Raw genomic sequence first — 21,228 nt, 5'->3', positions numbered from 1 at the left:
GACTTTTCCAACGCAAGACGTTAGCGAAATCGGTCTTAGATTATCGAGGGTAACTTGCTTGCCGGGTTTTGGAATCATGATAACGCGGGCCCGTTTCCACGCTTCGGGAAGGGAGCCCCCTCGCCAGCACTCGTTGACGTAGGTCGCGAGGCGGGAGATCGACTCGTCGTCTAGGTTACGGAGAGTCTTGTTGGTAACCCGGTCCGGGCCGGGCGCCGATCGGGTGTTTAGTTCGAACAGGACTATCCGAATTTCTGCTTCGCTAAATTCCGCGTCCAATTTCTCGTTTGCGACGCCGTCGTATTCGGCATGTTGGATGCTTTCGGCCTTCTTAAAGTAACGATCACGTATTGCGTCGAAGAAGTTACCACCTTTGTAATCTCTTACTAGTCTACGAGTCTTGTGGCCTTGAGCGGCCCTAGTTTCCTCCGGATCTAATAGGTGCCGAAAGAGGCGCCAAGTGCTCGCCCCGGCCATCTGCCTCTCGAGGCCGTTGCACGTGTCTTCCCACTGTGCCCTGGATACCTGGAGTGCGTGTCCTTCGACCTCTCTGTCTAATTGTGCTATGCGTTTGCGCAAAGCCTTATTGTGTCTTTGACATTTCCATCTCTTTAGAAGTGCTCGCTTTGCTTCCCACATGTGTAGCAGCCTGCTGTCAATTATCTCAAGGTTCGCCTCGGGCGGAACTTCGCTCGTTGCCGCGTCTACATCCCTTCTGAGCGTCTCGGTCCACTCGTCTATGTCCGTAATCGGCTCGTCGCCTCGCCCCGCTTCTTCTCGTTTCTTGCGGAACGTGTCCCACTTCACAAGTTTGAGTTTACGGCCTTTGCTTACAGGGTTAGTCTCACGACCGCTCGGGCCCGTGCCTATCGTCATCTCGATCAGCATGTGGTCACTACCTAAATCTTCTTGCGTGTTTTGCCAGTGCGCTGTGGTTACATTCGAAACGAACGCGAGGTCGGGTAGCGTGTCGACACTCACGCTGTTCCCTCTGCGTGTTGGATCGGCGGGATTCGCGATCAGTTCAAGCCCGTGGTCTTGCGAGTCTTCCCAAAGGTGTTTGCCTTTGGGTGTTTCTCGGGCGTAGCCCCAGGCTCCGTGGGGCGCATTAAAGTCGCCCGCAACAACTAGAGGCTCGCCGCCGGAAGCCGCGCGCGCGCCCCGGAGCAGGTCCCCGAAGCGGTGCTGCAGCGTCGGTTTACTGCACACGTTAAGGACGAAGAGTCCGCGGCCACTCTTTGGAATTAATTCTACGAATACGTGAGGTATATTTACGGAGTGAAGTTCGCGCTGCGCTACAGTGACGTTACGCCGAACGAGCACGGCGGCGACCGGCAACGGGCGGGGCGGGGGCGACGGCCGGCGCGCCACCACCGCCCCTGGCCCAGCGCCATCTGCCACGTGGGGTGTAGACCGTTTCCTTCTTTGTCTGTTGTCCGTCGCGGTCGCATCTATGGCTTTGTAGCCAGCTAGTTTGACCGGATGGTTTGTCTCCTGTAAAAGAATTACGTCCGGTTTCGTCTCGCGGCTGCGTATGAATTGCTGGAGATTAGCGCGCTTCCTCCTGTAGCCCCGGCAGTTCCACTGCCAGATGGTGTATTGTTGTTGTTTCCCAGTGTTAGTGTGGTTCGTTGCGTGTGTAGCCATGATGATGCCTGTGTTTAATTTAACCCGTCGCCATCGAGGCGACTTGGTTGCTGCTGCGGTCGTGTCTCTACGTCTGTGAGCGTGCTTTGCTGCGGCTGATTGTGTTGTTGTTGTCTAGAGTACGACTTGCTCATCGTTCTTATTGGTCTACCCGCAGCTGGCGGCAGCCTCGCTTCTATGTCGTCTATGCGCGCCAAGTGCGCGGCGAGCATTTGTGTTATTTACTCAGAGAGCTTAGCCACCACGTTATTAAACATTTCGTTCATATGTGCCGTCTGTTTTGCAAAACGTTCCTCGAGGCTCTTCTCGATGCTTTGTACTCGTTTCTCTAATTTCTCGTAACGGCCGCATGGCTGTTTGGTGTCGGGTCTTGCGGGATCTAGTGCGATCCTTTTCGCGGTAACTGGACGATTAACCCGTTCATCCGCCGTCTCCATCGAGCTACCCTCGTCATCCGTGTCCAACCCGGCCGGCTCAGGCCGAGATGGAGTCGGTGATCGAGGCACCGAGGATGGCGGCATCGTCGTGTGACGTTGCTGTGGTTGCTGCGATTGTGGAGGCTCGCTTTTCAATTTGAAATTTTCCTCTCTAAGGAGCGCGTTTTCGCGTTTAAGCTCGGCAATCATCGATTCTAATGGTTCTAGGCGTTGTCGTAGTACTCGCTCTATCGCTCGCTCGAGCTCGTTCCCACCGCCGCCTCCGACGGCGGGCCCGCCAGGGCGGCCCACCGGAGCGCCTCCGCCGCCGGGAGAAGTGGCGACAGCCGCCCAGCTCACCTGTTGCCCAGTGCTCCTGTGACCTTGTTGCTGCTGCTCCTGACTTTGTTGATTGATGTGGCCGACAGCTGCGCTGCCCGGACCGGCACCACCGCGCGCCATCGACGTGCTTCTCGGCCGCTGTGGCCGGTTGCGAGAGCGGGATCGGGATCGGGATTTTCCCACGGCGCCCTTCCCGCCGCGGCTAGCCGAGCGTCCTCTTCGGTTGTCGGTGGCTAAATGACGGTCTATCTCTGGGTAATTCAGGTAGTAGCATCCGTTGCCATTACAGTCGCTGCTGCTGTTGTAACAGCTGCCGTTCTCTGCGGCCGCTTCTTCCTCTTCTTGTCTTTTTCGTTCTAGTTGGCGGCGCTTGACTATGTACGGGGTCTTGTATCGCGCCTTGCACCTGCGGTCTCCCGTGAAGTGTCCCTTGCCGCATAGTCGACAACGCGGCTCGCATCGATGGTCAGGCGACGGATTGTTGCGTCCGCATCCCCGGCAAATCTTGTCGTTGGGGTTGGGGCACACGTCGGCGCGGTGTCCCGTCCTCCCGCACTCGTAGCATACGTCAATTTGCTTTCTGTAGAGGGAGCATCTGACGAGCATAGGTCCGTAATATACGTATCTCGGTACGTGGAATTACATTACATTACATTACAGGGATTACATTACATTACATTACATTACATTACAGGGATAATTTTATTCCGGACAGTAAAGCACCGAGATTGGGAGGGTGCTAAAAAAATGCGTAGTCCTTCCCGAAAGGCCAGGCACCGATAGCGATAGCAAATTATTACACAGCTGTAAGAAGTAAGGATAATAGTTTTAGCAGCCTTATAAGCTCGTAAACGTTCGCTTACTAACCAAATTAACAGATAGAATGTGTAAGCGTGACTCAATGAGGATGTATAAAAAAAGCAAACACAGAGACAGCGCTGTCTTTATGGGTGTGCTTCTTTCTACGTCCATGTTCAGTCACGCTTACACATTCTATCGTGTATTCAAACCAACTAGCCCGTCAAGGTGTTTTAACTTAATTAACCTGCATGGTGTCATGCGCGCACAGGTAAACATGAACATATCTCGCTCAATGACAGCGGAAACTATCTGTGAAAACGTTGGAGTTTAGAATCGTGGAAGATGTCGCGAGCCAATTGACCTCCGTGCATCTGTCCCTTCACCGCGAACGAAACGTCGAAAGCACAGCGCATACGAAGCTACCGACACTACGCGCACTCTGCAAACATCGCAGATCGCTTTAAAGATGAGGCCCGCGTGGGCGCACACTTTGGCCACGTCGCAGATCGCTTTCAACATTACGAGAGTCGGCAACGCGTCACTACGGCATTCGCCAAAGGCGTATAGTATGGTGTCCGCGATGCGCGTGGCCAACGCCGTTGCAGACGCCGCGGTTGTCTCCACACTGTACGGAGCGGTGGGTGGGGAGGACATCGAGGCACCCTAGCGGCCGCCAGAGAAAAACGTCCCTCCTCCCTCGCCTGACCCCCCCCCCCCTGCCTCGCGCGCCACTGGAGAGGGCACGCGTCTGGGTGACGTTCCTCGCTCGCGCACGCCACATTGAACCGCGTTCGCCGGGTCACCCTCACACGCTTTAACCCACACGGAATGACACGGCGACGGCGACACCGACGGCAGAAATACGCCTGGAGTGTCCATATAATTGCTATTGCAATAAAAAGAACGCAAAGAAAAAGGGCGCATAAGGTTGTGCATAAGGTTGTGCGATGTAAGCAAGCAATGAGAAAACGGATTGACACTTTTTTAGGCGCTGGCAGTTGAAGAGCGTGACTATGAAGAGACGCTCTCACTGGACACTGCCTCTTTATCTAGTCGTTTCATGCATTTCTCTTGCGTCAGAATATCTGCGCATAAATAAGACCGTTACGCATTTTTTCTGTAGTTCTAAAGACGTACTCACCCAACGACATCGCCATACTTTGTGATCCAGTCGTCGAAAGCTCCAGCCATTCCCTGCGTATAAAGGGCCGCAAGCTTTTCAGGCATATCTCCTCCAGCTGCTTTGAATAAATTGAGTGCTGTTCCATCTCCTTCCGCCGCTTTTCGTCGGATCATGTCTTAGAAGGCCCTTCTAACTTTCTTGCTAGTTATATAACTATCGTTTATATTCTGTTCATAACTACTTCGAATGAGGTAGCGTGGCTTCTCGGGGTACCCGAGAGGTCAGTATAAAATTATTCTGCTGCTTCTACTATTTAATCGAGGTTGCTGATGACATTACTCTGCTTCCCTTTTAGTGCATACATCTTGCCTTATCCTCTGCCAAGCTTTCTTCTCACTGATTTCATGCTGCGGCCACCTTTTACTGCTTCTAAATCTTTTCCACGTTATAATTTACTTCATAATATCATGCCATTCATTTAAGGTGCCATTATTTATACCAAGACAGCTTTCTGCTATCTTTTGATGGCGTTTCATATTTGTGTTTATTAAGAGCCACTATGGGTCACTGCTTATGTTATTCTTTTCATTATGATGTATAGGAAGCCATTTGTTGATATTTTGGAAGGACAGCTTTTTAGTACTGGCGCTCTGTAAAGAGGACAATACAAGCTACAGCTCTGCTTGGAGGATGCAGCAGAATAGTTTAAGCGTGATTGTAATCTATTACTATTAATATCAGCGGTTCGAAACGCGGGTTACAGCCTCGCCAGAGTAACGTCATTGAATTCTTTCTCGACACAGTCTCATCAGGCTCATCACGCAAAGCCATTTCCGCAGACAGCGCGAGCGCGCATATAGAAAACGCGCACTTAAACCGGCCATGACCTAATTTTCGAGTTTCCAATATTTGAGCCCATTCGCTACAGTCAGAAATTTCTGTTTGAATTTTCTTATATCGCAGTTGAATCGCACGGCTTTATGGCAATACTGAGTGGCGACGATATGCACAGACGCACCCGTAAACGCCTCCCTCGAGTAACAGAATCCGATCTGCAAGGCCAAGCTTTTGCGCGTTCTAAACACCAGAATCGATTGCAGGAGGTGTAAATGCATCATGGCCGCCGTACGTGGTTCTGTTTTAAATGTGCGTTTAGGGCGTTTGCTCAAAGCTTTTTATGGCGAAATGCTTTTTATGGCCGCCTGCAACGGCAACGTCCTAGCTGTGGCGTGGGAGGCCAAATAGTGCGGAGTGTAACGTCATCATGTGGGTCAATCTCTTTTTCAAAGCAGACGACACAGCGCTGGGCCCTCATTTTCGGAAATGCCACAGTGCATACCCAAATAGAGGTCGCTCTCGGTTGGAGGGGTTTAGAGGCAGCGATTTGACATTTAAAGTTTGAGTTGAAATGTGCGTTGAGAGCCCAGATATATTACATGTGTAAACGTATTGGGCTCTATGCACTCATTTACCATGCTAAACTGAGAATATTCCTTTAAAAATGCCGGGGCGCTATAACGTAAAGCTATTGAAAACTTTTCTATTCCAATTCTGCAATCAGCACTCTGCGATTGGTGAAAAACTTTTTTGAACAACCCCCACTTCGCCTGTCTGTCACGTGACGTCCCGAAAACCACGAAAGCTCTCTATATGATGTGACGTGTGCACACTGATTACGCATGATTGGACCGAACGAAATAATTTTTTTTTTATCTCTGATTCGACGCCTTTTCGTCATTAGGCCTCGGCTATTTGTCAGAAGTTTTCGGGCTGCACCCACTTCACCTGCCTGTTACGCGAAGTCAGAAAACCGCGAAAACTGACCTCGTCAAAGTAATGTTGAAGAGGCAATATTATACCGAACAAAACTGAGTTTTTTTTTTCTGAATAGCCGCAGGCTGCCCCGTTCCGAAAGAAATAAAAGATGGATGCCGCCGATCACTCGGGCACTGGCTATTCGCACCTACCGGAGAGCATGGGTTTACTTGCGTACAATAAAGCTTTTTGCGTGGCCGTATAACGTTATCGAGCACATTCGGCACGTTTAGGAGGAAGGCGAGAGCCAAAGCCCTTCACAGACAATATTCAAACCATAAGGAGGCAGTCTGTACGGACGTCGCAGAGCTCTGTGATCACGATGCCTTTTCGATAGGCGTCGTGGGCATGGACCTAAAACCAATCTCAGCCGCCTCTGTGCGGAGCAAAAAGGCACACGAGGCGGAGGAAGCGGCCATCGCCCTAGCCATTATAAGCACTAAAGCAAACCTGATTTTTAGCGACTCGAAGACAGCCGTTCGAAACTTTGCAAAAGGGAGGGTCCACAAACCCGCCAAACAAATCCTAAAACCGCAAAATTTCAACGCCAGACCCATTAGAATCATATGGGTTCCGGCCCACGCGTCGCATCCTGGGAACGAGGCGGCCCACAACTTAGCCCGAGGTTTCGTCAACCGGGCAGTGGGCGAGCCGGTCCTGAGGTCGGCCAGAGAGACCTTGACCACCTACCACGAGATCACATTATACTACAGAAACAACAGAGGCACGCTCCCGCCGCCGGACAAAAGCCTTAATAAACATCAACAAGTGGCCTGGCGGAAGCTACAAACTAACACCTTCCCCAACCCCTATATATACTCCAAGGCCTACCCAGGAGTCTACACCCCCGAATGTAAGCTCTGCGGGGTCACAAAGGCAGATTTAAAACACATTTTATTCGATTGCGACAATCTAAAACCGAAAAAAGAATGGCATCTCTCTAACGAGCAAGAGTGGGAGGATGCGGTGTCTAGCTCGGACCCAGCGGTTCAACTGCAGGCCATCAGCTGGGCTTTGGAAGTCGCCGACAGACAGGGCCTCACTACCATAACAGGTGGCGCTAGAGGAACTGATCGGACGGCCACCTCACGCACCCTGGAAGCCCACTAATGTTAGCCAAATCTTTGCTGTTGACGAAATAAAGTTGTTACCACCACCACCTATGACCTCGCTCTGCCAACTCTTCTTTGCTGAGGATCCGTTTTAGCGGCTTTTTGACCTTTCGTTGCATGCCGCTGCGATTTTCAGTCAGTCACCTCAAGCTAAGTAAGGGAAAGCGGACCAATCGCAGACGCCGGCACAACCCTCTTCATGCGGTTATCGATTTTCAGTGTACTGGCTCGGCCCCATCGAATCCCTCTCCACTTGGACGTGCTTCTCGTCGCTTGTCAGCCATTTACATAAGACAGGCCGCTCACTGTAGGTAACGCTATTCGTTTTTAAAACAAACAAAAGTTACCTTTTATATATGAGGAGAAGGTTTGATTTGTCTGTTCTGACAACCCTGCGGGTCACCGCCCGATGCTTGCGTCGGCGGTTACGCAAATTTGACGACAGGACATTGGAATAAAAACGTATTGGAATAGTTTTACGTTATAGGGCCCCTGGTTACCATTACCTTTCCAAGCAGCTCTCCGAGGTTGCCATATATGAAGCTAGGTTGTGGACCCGGTATTCCGAGCCTCTTGAACAGCGAGAACCTCCAAGCTCGTTGGCCGAAGAACCTGCAAGCATTTAACGGAGAAGTTGCACAATGCAGCTCGGCCACCTCCTAAGAGGAAACATTAAGTCGGATGCTCCTATCTAAATACATGTAGAAGGAAAATTCGTTTTTCTCGGCAACCACTTCACCAAATTTGATTGGGTTTGTTGAATTTAAAAGAAAAACTTAAATTCTAGTGATTCTTTGTTTCCAATTTTCGATTTAGGTCGACAATGTTTTATTAAAAAGTGGCAAACATCGAACATTTTCAGAAAACGAAAGAATGAAGTTTAGAACTCTGTAAATTAGCAATGAAAATTGATATCACAATTCTGTAAATTGCACATAATAGTACATCTACAGCGGACAAAATTGATGTTACACATGAGTCTCAAAAATTTAAGTATTATGGAAATAAGGCTTTTGCAGTACCCTTGTACAAAAACATAACCAATTCAAATAGACATATCGAAGTTGTCCGCTTTGAATGGTGTAATGGATGCCGTTTACAGAAACAAGATATCTGTTCTTGATGAAGAGCTATTAAATTGTAAACTTCGTGCTTCTACCTTTTTCGGGGTTTCGAATTTTTCAAAATATTTTAAACAAAGTTCGGCCCTAAATCGAAATTCTTCTTCTAACAGACACTAGAATTGAACTTACTCTCTCAAATGTAACAAATTTTATTAAAAGCGATTCAAGAGTTATCTCAGAAAAGCGTTTCTATGTTTTACGTGTATCTGAATAGGCCGCGTCGGAGTTGGGCCCGAGCTAAAGCTTTCTCTTAAACAATTTGCCTAGGGATCAAATACATGAATAATAACTGTATTGTTATTACCAAAGATGCTGCAAAGGAATTCTTGAACGCTACGCACTGTCAATACAAGCAAAATATGTATTTTTTCATAGAATATTATACTCGTATGTGCCAAAAATTGTGCCCAACATAACTGATGTCAGTGCTTCCATGTTTTTGTCTATTTAGTAAGTAAAGAAAATATCACACGAACTTTAGAACTACATCAGTTCGAAACCAGCAAAGCAGTGCATGCCGCTGATATGAAAAATGTAAAGGCCATGAAATGAACAAGTTGAGGACAAATATGTTAATGAAACTTTGTCATTCAAGATCCTTGTTTACATTCTTGTACATATGCAAGAGCCAGTGAAAAATCTCAGTGACGCTGTCACTTGTTCCAATGTATTACGCAGGAGCAGCTGTCACCGGTCATGTATCGTGAGTAATTGCACCGAAATTATAGTCTCAACAGAGAGCACGTATGAAAAGCAGGAGTTCTGCAGAATATACGAGGGCCAGTCAAATGAAAGTGAGCCAATGCGAATATATGACAGACGGGGTACTTTATTTAAAAGTAGCCTCCTTGAGCATTTAGACATTTGTCCCATTGACTAACGAGTCGCGTAATTCCCGTCTCATAAAGCTCCTTGGGTTGTTGCTTCAAAACGTCTGCAACTGACTTTCACGTCATCGTCCGAGAGGAATCTGATTTCCTTGAGCTTTTTTTTCGGTTGCCCCAAAATGTGGAAGTCGCAAGGCGACAGGTCTGAGCTGCATCGCGGATGTTGCAGCGTTTCCCGCTTGAACTTTGCCAGTTTTGTGTTAACCACATCAGCGACGTGTGGATGGGCATTGTCGTGGAACAAGATGACCCCATTCGTCAATTTTTCACGTAGTTTGTTCTTGATTGCAACACGCAGCCGATCCGGCATTTCACAATATCGGAAACAATTGATAGCCTCTCAAGATTTAGCAAATTCTATCAGTAATCGCCGCTGAAAATCGAAAAACAAAAGTCAGCAACATCTTTCCGGCGGAAATGACGGCCTTTGCTTTCTTTGGGAGGGGGGGGGGGGTGAATGCGAATGTTTGCATTGTAAGCTTTGACGTCGTGTTTCCGGCTCGTAGCACTGGCATGATGGTTCGTCTCCGATCACAATTGCAGACAAGAAATCGTCACCCTTATTGTGATACCGGATCAGATGAGTAAAGGCAGCGCCGAACTTCTCCGTACTCTGGCGGTGGCTCAAAATCCTGGACATCCATAGCGCACACAAGAGCCGATAACCGAGATGTTCATGAATTATGGTGTGAACGGTGACGGTGAACCGAACCGGGACTGATGTGCACAGGCTGTGCCAGTTCATCGATGCTTATCCTCCGTTCTTGTGTCATCAGCTCATCAACCTTTGCAATTTTGTTAGGAGTGATTGCACGCTGGCTTTCATGCGGTCTGGGATCGTCTTCGCAACTTTCACGTCCTTCTTTGAACCGTTTGTTCTAACGCTTGACAGTGGCCAATGAAACGCAATGTTCAATCTTCAATAGGACTTAGTCAAGCTGCTGACGCAGCTTTCTTCGAAGGCCAGAACATTCCGGAACAGAAAATGATCAGGATCCTCGGCATGTGGTTGCAGGGCAGCCGGAGGTGCAGCCACACCCTCTGCCTGCTGAGTAGAGCAGCTGGACAAGTGGGCCGCATGATCAGCAGAGTTGCGCACAAGAGATACGGCATGAGAGAGGAAGATACCCTCAGGCTGGTCAACAGCCTGGTGGTCAGCCGGGTCACATACTCCCTGCCGTACCATGTAACCATCAAAGCCGAAAGAGAACAAGCCGAAGCAATCCTTCGGAAGGCATACAAAACAGCCCTTCATCTCCCAAGAAACACATCCAATGACAAGCTGATGCAACTGGGAATCAGCAATACGTTTGAAGAACTAAAAGAATGCCAGCTCAAGGCACAAGCGCGAAGGCTCAGTAACACAACAACAGGAAGGGCGCTCCTGACAAAGTTGGGTTGGGAAATAGAAAAACCGCAAAGTAGTAGGGCAATAATACCGGACCTGCTAAGGAAGAAACTACGTATACAACCTGTCCCCCGCAATATGGACCCCAATCTCCATACCAGCAGGCGACAGGCTAGGGCAGAATTCTACGAAAGAACGATGGGGCAGAGAGACAACACATTCTACACAGATGCTTCCCTCTATCCAAAAGAACACAGGAAACACGCAGTAGCGGTAGTAGCTAATAATAAAAGCAAACTAATCACGAGTCTCACGGCAGCGGTATCAGACATAACCGAAGCAGAGGAAATAGCTGTTGCACTGGCAGCAGAGGAAGGATACAGGATAGGAAAATCCCTCAACATCCTAACAGACTCACAAGAGGCGTGCCGAAACTATATCAGGGGTAGAATAAGCAGCACGGCACTCAAGATCCTTAGTAGAGCACCGCTCTATGAAGGACAACCTACACACAACATAATCTGGATACCAAGCCACGCAGGGATTCAGGGCAATGAAGGGGCGGACAGCTTAGCTCGAGGCTTCACCATCCGAGCGGGCGCCTCAGTCCCCCCGGGAGAGCCTCAGATTACTTGCGGGGACAGTTATTCAGAGCTGCTAAACCTATATAGGGGGCGAAGATTCCAATACCCCCCACCACACAAAGCGTTGACGAAGGAGGAAGCCGCAGGATGGCGTAGACTGCAGACGGCTTCCTTTCCAAATCTTTACGTACTAAGCAGGATGTTCCCCACACAATATTGCGGCGTATGCCCGTGGTGCGGAGCAAGGCCAACACTATATCACATCACATGGGAATGCGAGAGAAACAAGACATTCCACAAACATAAAACACCAAGTGCGGAGCAATGGGAGAGCCGGCTCACCAGCTGCGAGCTAGGGGTCCAAAGGGCCCTCATAGCACACGCAAGCGAGGTGGCCCGACTCAGTGGTGCCCTGGACTAGGGGCCCACCCAAGGCTGAAGAGGACCCAAAGTTTTCAAGAATGAAGACTTCGTCCTCAACTCGCTAATATCTTAAAGAAACAATAAAGTTTTCCATTCCATTCCATTCCTCAAGACCTGTCCATATTCAAATGTATATTGTATATGGGAAATAAAGCACTTACTTACTTCACTTACTTTCTTTACTTACTTACTTTACTTGCTTACTTACTTACTTTACTTACTTACTTGCTTGCTTGCTTGCTTGCTTGCTTGCTTGCTTGCTTGCTTGCTTGCTTGCTTGCTTGCTTGCTTGCTTGCAATGTACACGGCAGCCATACGGTCACTAATTTCTTTTTGGGAAACACCTTCAGCTGTCAAAAACCTCACGGCACGGTGCTGCTCAACTTCTGGAGCGTCCATTACCTCTCGCAACCATGTTCAACCCAATGTATGTGCGCATTAAAGAACATTTATCCTCACACCTGCGTGTCACTTTTGTAAATGAGAGGTGCCTGTGTGCTACGCGCAGGCCTTTCAGATAATTAACAGAACCATAATTGCGCAGGATGGGTGGGCTCACTTTCATTTCACTCGCCTTCGTACATTATAAATGCGAAGATACAATGGATTATACAAATGCCGAGATACAGCTTGATAAAGGGCAAAAAAGTGCCACTGGAAACAAAGTTCACTGCACGTATGCACAAAACATCGCAACAAGATATCTAAACGTACGTATAGGTCTCCAATAAATCTACGTATCTAATAAAAAGTCACGGTATATAATGGGTCAAACAAGGCAAATAAACTTGTTGCGCAATTACAGATTCATAGAATCCTAGATCCCTCCCCCATTCCATCCACTCCCCCCAATGTATCGCACGCGACGGAAAGCGGCGCGCTTGCTCCTCACTTTTCCCCCTTGCGCACACAAGACGGAGCCACCATCGTCGTCTCACCCATTGCAGCCCCCCATCCCCCTCCCTACGCGAATCGCACATACAGCATGCGGTGCGCGGTTATGATGTTATCGCCCTTGGGCTTGATGCGGAACATGAGGGCGACGGCAACGGCAGGAATGCGCCTAGAGTGTCCTTATAATTCCTATCGCAATATTATAATAAGAGTATCCGGCAGCTGAAGCGTTCCATGGCCTATTACTTTCCGCAAAAGACGAAGCAACAAAATCGAACTTTCACCATGCGACAATTCGCTGTGCTACAACAATGTATTTTTTTTTTTTTTTTTTTTGTGTGGGGCGGGGGCACCGAAATGCAGAAACGCAAAGGAAAGTATCTCCACAATCGAATCCTACTTTGGGCACCTAATTTGGCTACCGAAAGAATATCGAAGAAATCGTGAGACGTTTGGTCCACCGCGAACCATACGCATACTGCTCGGTATCCTACACCGGCTAGACAAGACTTTCTGGAGAGGTTGCGCTCAGGCGAACGTGGTGCAATCCATCGAGTCCCCACAGTGATGGCGGCGAGCGACCATTGTTTCTTTTTCTCGTCTGCTAGCTAGAAAGTGTCCAAAACTCTGCCAGGCGAAAATGCACTCGGCCAGAGAAAACCGAACGCGCACCGAAGTGCGCCGCGCGGTGGTCGGGGCAACACGAGAAAAACGCATGCGCTCTGGCTGGCTCTGGCAGTCCGCGGGTAGGGGAGCGAGAACAAAAAAATTGAAGAGCCTCAATGTGTCCTCGCGATTAAAAATCAAAGTAGAAAAAATGAATAAGAACGTAGTTAACTTGGCTGGCTTTAGTTCACTGGATACTTTGGCGCAGGTGGAAAAAAAGTTTTAATATTTTTTTATCTGACATGACGGCACGAATGAACCACCACAACGCTTCGTCTCATCGGGCCTCGCTGCGGGCTTTGTCAACTTGTCTGATAGTGTGTTGATTTGGCTTGTCTCGTTGTATGGCCCGATGTACGACTTTCGAAAAGTTAATGCGCCTTTGGCGTCAAATATTTATGGGAACATTAAACTTAGAAAGTTCCGCAATTGAAAATCTAAAGCACACGTTTGGAAATGTCAAAGCATCTTTCACTTCAAAAGTTTATGAGAACTTTATACCCATAAAGTTTAGGAAATGACATCCACGCGCTCCGTAGATTCCATGATAGAGTGTAGATTCCGTGGCATCTGCGAGATGCCCCGGCGAGCCCGTTCGCCATCAAAACGTCCTTGAAACTTTGCTCGGATGGGGCTGCTTGCGCTATGTGACTCCCGGTCCATGGGCGTTGCCGCGGAATCCAGCCCGATTTCGCAATTTTGGCGGTGAAATGGCTTTTCGAGCGTGAAAAAGACGTTCTAGACAAAATCCAGAGTGATTTCCGGCGCCGGGGTTTGCTTTGGTCGGCGGTACATGGACAGCGCGAAAAAATTTCGGGGGGGGGGGGGGCTGAAGCCCCATACCCCCCCCCCCCCCCCCTGGCTATACCCTACCATTCCTCGGTGACCAGCATGTAGAAGTGCCAGAACGTAAGTTCGCGCTGAGCTTGGTGTAATCACCCGTGCCCCAATTGTGAGGCAGTCACGATGACCTGCGAGGGCAGTCGCTCTCTGTCGGTAAGGAATAAGGTAATCTCTAGTGAGTTTCTCCTCTATACCATTCTATAGTGACTTGTATAGCCTTTGCAGGATACTGTCTTGTTGTGTTAGACGTATTATCTGAGTAGCTGTAAACGGCGGTCTCGACAACGCTTCAAACAATAGCACGTCGGCTAGTGGTTATGGCTCATCGGTGCGCTCTGGTAATGGCAATCGGCTCAACGCGTCTGTGTTTTGATGGCTCTTGCCGTGTCTGTAGATAATAGAGAGGTTTACCTTGTCCGGTATTCCGGTAAAACGCAGGCGTTGGGGCGGAGGCGTAAACGCGAGGGGTCTGCATGGTGCAGCCACCTGGTGGCACAGTGCTCAAACAGACAGAAACAGGTAATATTGCATTAACCGAGCGTATTCTTCTTCGCTGCTGGTGTAAATTTTCGGCACTGGCGTAATCGTGTTGCTGCCAAAAATTGTCCAGAAGCTTCTAAACAATTTCGTCATTTGATACGTCATTGATTCCTGTTATCTGTATACCCAGGTGAGGAAACCAATTTTGCCCGAGGAGGTTACACCCTGCTGCCTTAATAACGACAAGCGGTAATGTAAACGTCTGGTCCCTGTACGTTACTTCTATCGTTGCTCAACCGAACCCGAAGGGGCTGGCCTGACCATGTACGTAGGAGAATGTTGTTAGTCTGAAGCCGTGGTGGGTCATGTGTCCACGTGGCTTTGAACATGGCCTCACCGATGAGAGTGCAGGCTGCACCTGAGTCGACCTCATAATTCTAGGACTTGCCTTGTATGCATAGCTGAATCATGACCTTCTGTGTGCTGGTCGCGCCCCCTAATGAGTTGAGTTCGTAAAGTGCGACGTTTGGTGCTGAGGCTCTTGTAGAACTTCCTAGCTGTGAATTTTCGATATTGTTATTCCTCTTAGTTCTTGCTCGTGTCCGCATCTTTACGCACGCTTTTTCAATGTGCCCGCGTTTTTTTGCATTAGTTGCAGGAACTTGTCTGAAACTTGCAAGTGTCCGGACGATGTTGCGCGGGACAAGGCCAACAGCGTTGATTCTTCTTTTGGATGTATGTACTGGAGCTACCTTGTTTTTCTGTCTTACAGATGCTTGTGCTGGCTTCGTGAATCTCTTTAAATTCTACCTTCAGGTTTTTCTGATGTGCGACAGCGTTTTCAGCTCTCAGCGCAAAGTCAAACGCTTTCTTGAACGTAATTTCCTTTTCTGCGAACAGCCATTGCTGGACCTGCTCGGTCCGGAGACCACAAAGGAAATGGTCACGCAACATTACGTCAAGAGGCAGCATTGTCGGATTCGCAGCCGCGTCTGCGCTAGTTCCAAAATTACAACGAGCTGCTAATTTCTTGAGCGCTGTCGCGTAATCACTGACTGTTTCGCCGTGTAGTTGGTCACGTCGTTGGAAGCGTGCCCTACTTAGGACTTCAGAATGTTGCGGATGAAAAGGCACCTTGAGCATCTCGACTATGTCTTCGTCTCTACAGCCGTGGTTGGCTGCCGACGATTTATTAAGTAAAGGAAACAGGTACGGCGTAGCAGGCATTAGTTAGAGCGTAGGAGCCAGCACTGGTGAGGCGTTCGTTCCGTGAGGCGCGCTCGTGTCGAAACCACCTGTGTCTTCGCACGTGTAGTTCACCGTTGTCATCTTGTGGCGACATGTCACCTTCATTACTTTATTTATTGATGCGTTCGAACTCACCGAGGATCACAAGACGAAAGACATTTACAGAGGTGATCATAATGCATCTTGCGTTTATCTTTATAAATGTTAATATGCAGCACAGGTACGCAGTAAATTTACGTTGAAGCACTGAGAGTACAAGTAAACAATAAGATAAGAAAAAGCTAACATAGAGAATAACGCATTGTAATTACATTTATTAATATGAATTTGGTAATGAATGTGGGGCTTTTGTTTAGGTTCTAGCGAGTATATTAAGTGTAACTAAAGAGCCCGATTTTTAGTTTGCTAAGAGCATATGATGCAAAACAGACAATGAAGGCAGAGAAAAAATGGGGGAAATAACTAATATTTTACATAAATATTAGAGTTGGGTGAATACCAAATTTTCGAATACGGGTCGAATACTAACAGTAAGTATCCACTATCGTATGTAATAGTGAATAGCCAAACGCAGGTGCGTATATTTACCTTATGATTATCTCTTTTTGTATAATTTGATGCCACGTCTGCAGTGAGTGGTGCGAAAATAACAGCTCTGACAGTGAGATGATCAGTGTTAAACGGATCACCAAACTTCATTAGAAAAGTGGCATGAATGATTGCCGCCCAATAACGTGAAAGCCTGGTTGCAAAGAATGGGTGTGGTACGACTGGCTTTAAGCGCTAGATGAATGGTTGGGGAAAAAAGACGAGGCCTGCTTAGGGGACTTATTGTGATTTTTTTTTTCTCTGAAATTAGGACGAGGCGGCGTGTGGAAGTGTTAGGCCACGGAGGTTAAGGTAACCAGAAAACACTGTCCTTACCTTGTCCCGAATACGCCAGTGTACGTTCGGAGCCATCTCGCACTAAAGTAAAACTGGATTCTCTCTTTCTTTCTTTTTTTTAGAAAACAGTATGAACTGAAACGCGTTCATTTCAAACATGTGCACTCCATAAATAATGTACTTAAAAAAAAAAAAGTCGTTTCTGCTTTCTGCAGCCGAGTTACAAAGGCTGCCTTTTAAAACAGTCTGATTTATTTCGCTGTACGAACAAAACATCTTTTATGGGAATTTTCGCTTCATACTCGAAAAGCAAAGCAGATTAAGCCGCATATAGTGAGTATAATGTTTGTAAAGGGAGTCATTGTGCCAGTGTGAATCACGGTTAGTCAGTGTGTGTCAAGTGAGTCATAAAGTGAGTGAAAGGCACCTTGAGATAATTTACCTTTGTGTGTGTGTGTGCCTGCTGTTTTGTGCGTTTTCAGCTGTTGTGGTTGTGCTTCTTCTGCACAATTTTGGGGTGCGTCTTTCTTCTGGCGTGGCCCTGGTCGACCATGTGAGCTGGTGCGAAGTCCGGCTAGAAAAGTAGTGGAAGAGGAACCCGAAATTGGATCTCTTGCAACCGCTGGAATAAGGCCGCGAAGGCTAGGAGGAGAAAGTAAACAGAGAAGGCAGGGATGTTAATCACAAATGCGTCTGGTTGGCTACCTTACTCCGGGGCACGGGAAAGAGGGAATAGAAAGATAAGATAGAGAGAGGGGGGAAGAGGAGGAAAGCGGCCGCGAGCTCGCGCAATCAAGAGCTTTAATATGTGCTTAGTAGCCCATAGTTACTGATGACCTGAGCTCTAAAAACGCCTGCAATGGTTCAACGGGGTACCACAGACACCATAAGCTCAGCCACACGCTCCTTCATCGCCAATGACTCTGCGCTCTCGAAAAAGCCACTGCAGGTTTCACCATTTATTTTACTCCAACGCGCACCGCCACATCGCCGTAATCTTGCGATGTCCAGCCGCGTGTACGGCAGTTTCAGGAAAACCGCAATTTCCTAGTGCGGCATACTTCCAGCTGCAAAGTTAGTGATGTAGTAAAACTTCGGAACTGTGTGCGCGTTACTACTATGTCGCTGCCGCAGCAAGGAAAATATACATTCTGCCTTCCGTAGCTGTTTGAAATTTAATCTCATATTTGGTGTTGTATTTCCCAAGCACATCGCTGCGGACGTTTCCACACCGTAACTGTGACTGTAGAGCGCATGGGAAACTTTTTTCGCCTGCGCTGAGCCTATTGCGCTGTTGAAAGATTTTATTATTCCGATGCCCTAGCCCTCTAAAGAAGAAATTAGTCTGAATAACTTGTTCAAATGTTCATGTGTAGGTACTGTTTAATGTCTGCAGGAGACTGCAAGCACCAAATCGTCAATATCAGGCTTTCCGATAGAGTTTCATTTTGTGTGTGTGTGTCACCTTTTTTACATAAACCGCAAGAATGCGATTCTAGTCGTCATCTCGGCCCTGCCTCTGTCGTAACAATAAACATGTATGGGGTCACTGGTATTTTGATCCGGCAACCAGAAACCAGTGCCTGTCTTCGCAATCCGTGTTGCCTCATCCGCTGGCTCGGTGGTGCTGGCGATATAGGACATTCACTGAACCCTAGAGAACTAGTGCAGCATTACGAAATGGGTGGTCAAGAACTGCCGAAACTGTCACTCTTTCTCACATATAAGCAGATCATGCTCTGGCGACACTATGCGCCCTTTGGACGCTACTTTATCAAATGCGCCCTATGCATTATATCTCCGCCTTCGTCTCAGCAACCGCCACCGGATATTGTATCACATCTGATTACTACGACAAATACGCTGTGATGGGGCGCCACAGAGATGAAAAGTGAGGCACGCTTTAAGTACAAACCAATTACAGAACGAAGTTGCCAAGATTACCAAAGAGGCAATAGTGCGCGAAGTACAGGTGATTGTCGTATTTTTCATAAATTCAAGGAAGCCGCTCGTAACATTTAGCCTGTCCTCTAGGCGGAGTTTCTTCTTGGCGCCGATTAGTTACACAAGGAGGTGGTGTAAAAGTAGGGTTTCAACCGCGATATGCACACGACGTCCGAAAGTGCCAAAGTAGACGGTAAAGTACCGTGGTAGACGGTAGACGGTAAGTAGACGGTAAAGTACTGTGGCGGGGTTTCGATCCCGCTCCTTCAGGCTTAGTCGTGCGAAACCGTACGCACGACGTCGCCATGGCGGGTGGTGGTCAAACGGATGAGAAACCGGCGGTTCCTGGAAACAATGAATAGTGTGCGAAATTGAGGTATGGCAAAGCGCTGTACGAGTCACGATGATCGCTATAAACGTACGTCGACGGCATATCGGTCAATGTGGGGTTCAGCCTTTCTGTGAGCCCGTTGCCGGGCTGGAGCGAGGCAGTAGTGAGTTTTACTCCGCAGAAGAGTAGCGAAGAAGGTCGTCAAGACAATTTTTGACGGAAAATGGCGGTTTCGGCTCTTTAGAAATTTTCTAGGGTCACCACGATGAAGAATAACGTCATGAAGCAGTAATTCAGTGACATCTTCTGCAACTTGTCGGTAGTGCTCATGTTATGTCACGCCGTGTACCGTAGTCCGTTGTAATAGCTAACCACCCTGAGCTAGACAAAGAATGGGCCAAGAAGGTCAAGACCGACGCTGTAAAATGACTGTGTATGTGTCATTTGGCAGCAGAAGGCCTTCAGGCTATACAGAGGGCCGTTTCAGTCGCTGACAGAGGTCACGCGCAGTAACGTTGCGAAAAACAGAGTGGTACAGAACGGGCCAGAAAAATCGGTCCCACACGCGGTCGCATGTGCGTGTTACTCACAGGTGACCACTGGTTTATGCAACGTGAAGGCATTTGAGAACAGTAGGACGAAGATTCTTCAGGCAGACAACCAGAAGCTCCGGGCCATCAAGTGTGGTACTGCGGCGGTTGAAGAATGTTGTCGTGAAATTCAAACAAACGAAGCGATCGGTTGGGCTGGCGCTGCTTGGGGCGGCTGCAGAGCTTTTGAGCGACGTCGATTTTCTCTTCCGCGCGCATGTTGACTAGATCAGAAATAGCGTCACCGAGTCTTCAGTGTCACGCTCGGCAAGTGTAGGGCGGGCCGGCAGGACAGCGACATGAACCGTCAGCCTCTTGAAGCACCGGGCCAAATTTGTACACAACCTCAAAGGTGCACTCGAGGAGCCCTGAAGCCCGGCGATCAAGCCTTTTCGCAGTATCTTTGACTGACGAGGGTCAGCGGAGGTCCTCGTGGTCCTTGATGCTAGAAAACGGGCGGCAACTACAAACTAGGTTCCCGAAAAAAAGAGAATCGTAACAAACACGTAAAGCGTCGCCGTAGCTTTCCACAACCATCAACTACAAATCTTATCGCCAGGTATCGCATTCATAGTACGGAACGACGCGCAAAGAGAAACAGGCAAGAAGGCATGCCAGGTATCTTCTTAGCTGCATCAATTTTGTTAATCGTCTGTGGCAGAAAACACCATTCGAAACTTTGAACTAAATTACTCGATGAAGCAAAGCTTACTTCTACAACAAACGAAAACGAATAATCGCCTAATTATAAAGAAATAACTAATTTCATTTTCAATTTTTTTACTTTAAGGTACATATAAGAATTACAGAGTGTGACCCGCAAGCTCGCAAGGCATGCCCACTTAAATTATCAAGGTGACATCAGTCTCGAGATACTAATTTTCATAGAGTGCGACAAAACAAATTGTCGTTCCAGTCGCTTTTGTACTTCATCGAATCAAGCAGCGTTTTCTTTAAGAAGGTAAGTCAAACAGTGAATTTTTGCCACTAGTCTTACGGCGCATATCTCATAACCGGTGCAATCCTCAAAAATCCTTCCAAATCGATATTCCTCGCAAAATCACTACTTACAATTAGCGATGTGCAGCATGCGCTGTAAATAATGTAGACAAATAACGATGCGCGAAATTTACATAATTATTCAACTACGCGTGTCATTGCTCTTGGAAGTGATGTAAGCTTAATCGAGTAAAATAGTTCTAATGTTAGAATTGTGCTATCTGCCTCAGGCAATCTTTAAAAACTTGGTGCAGCCAAGAACAAACACCTTCTCTACGGCGATGCTTCAGTAAAGACGCGCGGCGATATTGTGCCATCAGGAACGTACTTGGGTCATAAACCACTTACCAGCAACAGAATGCCACGATCACACACAGCAGGCCTGTCCACAGTGGACCCATGAGCCAGACGGTCGAGCTTTGCCCACAGCGCGAACACTGCCTCTTCGATTCCTCTACAAAGAGATTTCCAGTCAGCGCACGATGACTTGTTATTCCTTTTGTTTCTCTTCTTCCCAACGCAGCGCTCTAGAGTTAAACGTTGCCTGGAGACTTGCACGTTGACAAGCGCCGCAGCGTGTGCAGACTATACCGGTGCCTACCAGCCTGCAAGCACCAGGGCTACTGCGCCTGATGGCCTCTCGTACGCCAAAGATGTTCGGCCGTTATTACCGTTAGGAAATGCAGTGTGTGTGTGCGTGGGGGGGGGGGGGGGGGGGGGGGGGGC

General features: G+C 48.2%; 1 protein-coding gene across 1 annotated transcript in view; it reads right to left on the bottom strand.

Annotated features, from left to right (window-relative positions):
- The window catches only part of LOC140213996 (cytochrome P450 3A31-like), a 47,305-nt gene extending 26,291 nt beyond the window's left edge, over window positions 1-21,014 (bottom strand). Inside the window, exons 1-3 of the mRNA XM_072285211.1 lie at window positions 20,851-21,014; window positions 7,763-7,868; window positions 4,348-4,400 (exon numbers count right to left, since the gene is read on the bottom strand). Coding sequence (XP_072141312.1) covers window positions 4,348-4,400; window positions 7,763-7,868; window positions 20,851-20,903 — 212 coding nt within the window. The 5' untranslated portion in view covers window positions 20,904-21,014. The remainder of the gene's footprint in view (window positions 1-4,347; window positions 4,401-7,762; window positions 7,869-20,850) is intronic.
- Window positions 21,015-21,228: the final 214 nt, after the last annotated feature.

The sequence above is a fragment of the Dermacentor andersoni genome, chromosome 11 (assembly GCF_023375885.2).
Source record: "Dermacentor andersoni chromosome 11, qqDerAnde1_hic_scaffold, whole genome shotgun sequence".
Classification (NCBI taxonomy): Eukaryota; Metazoa; Arthropoda; class Arachnida; order Ixodida; family Ixodidae; genus Dermacentor; species Dermacentor andersoni.
The sequence above is the reverse complement of the archived record's forward strand: the minus strand, read 5'-3'. Positions and strand labels throughout refer to the sequence as shown.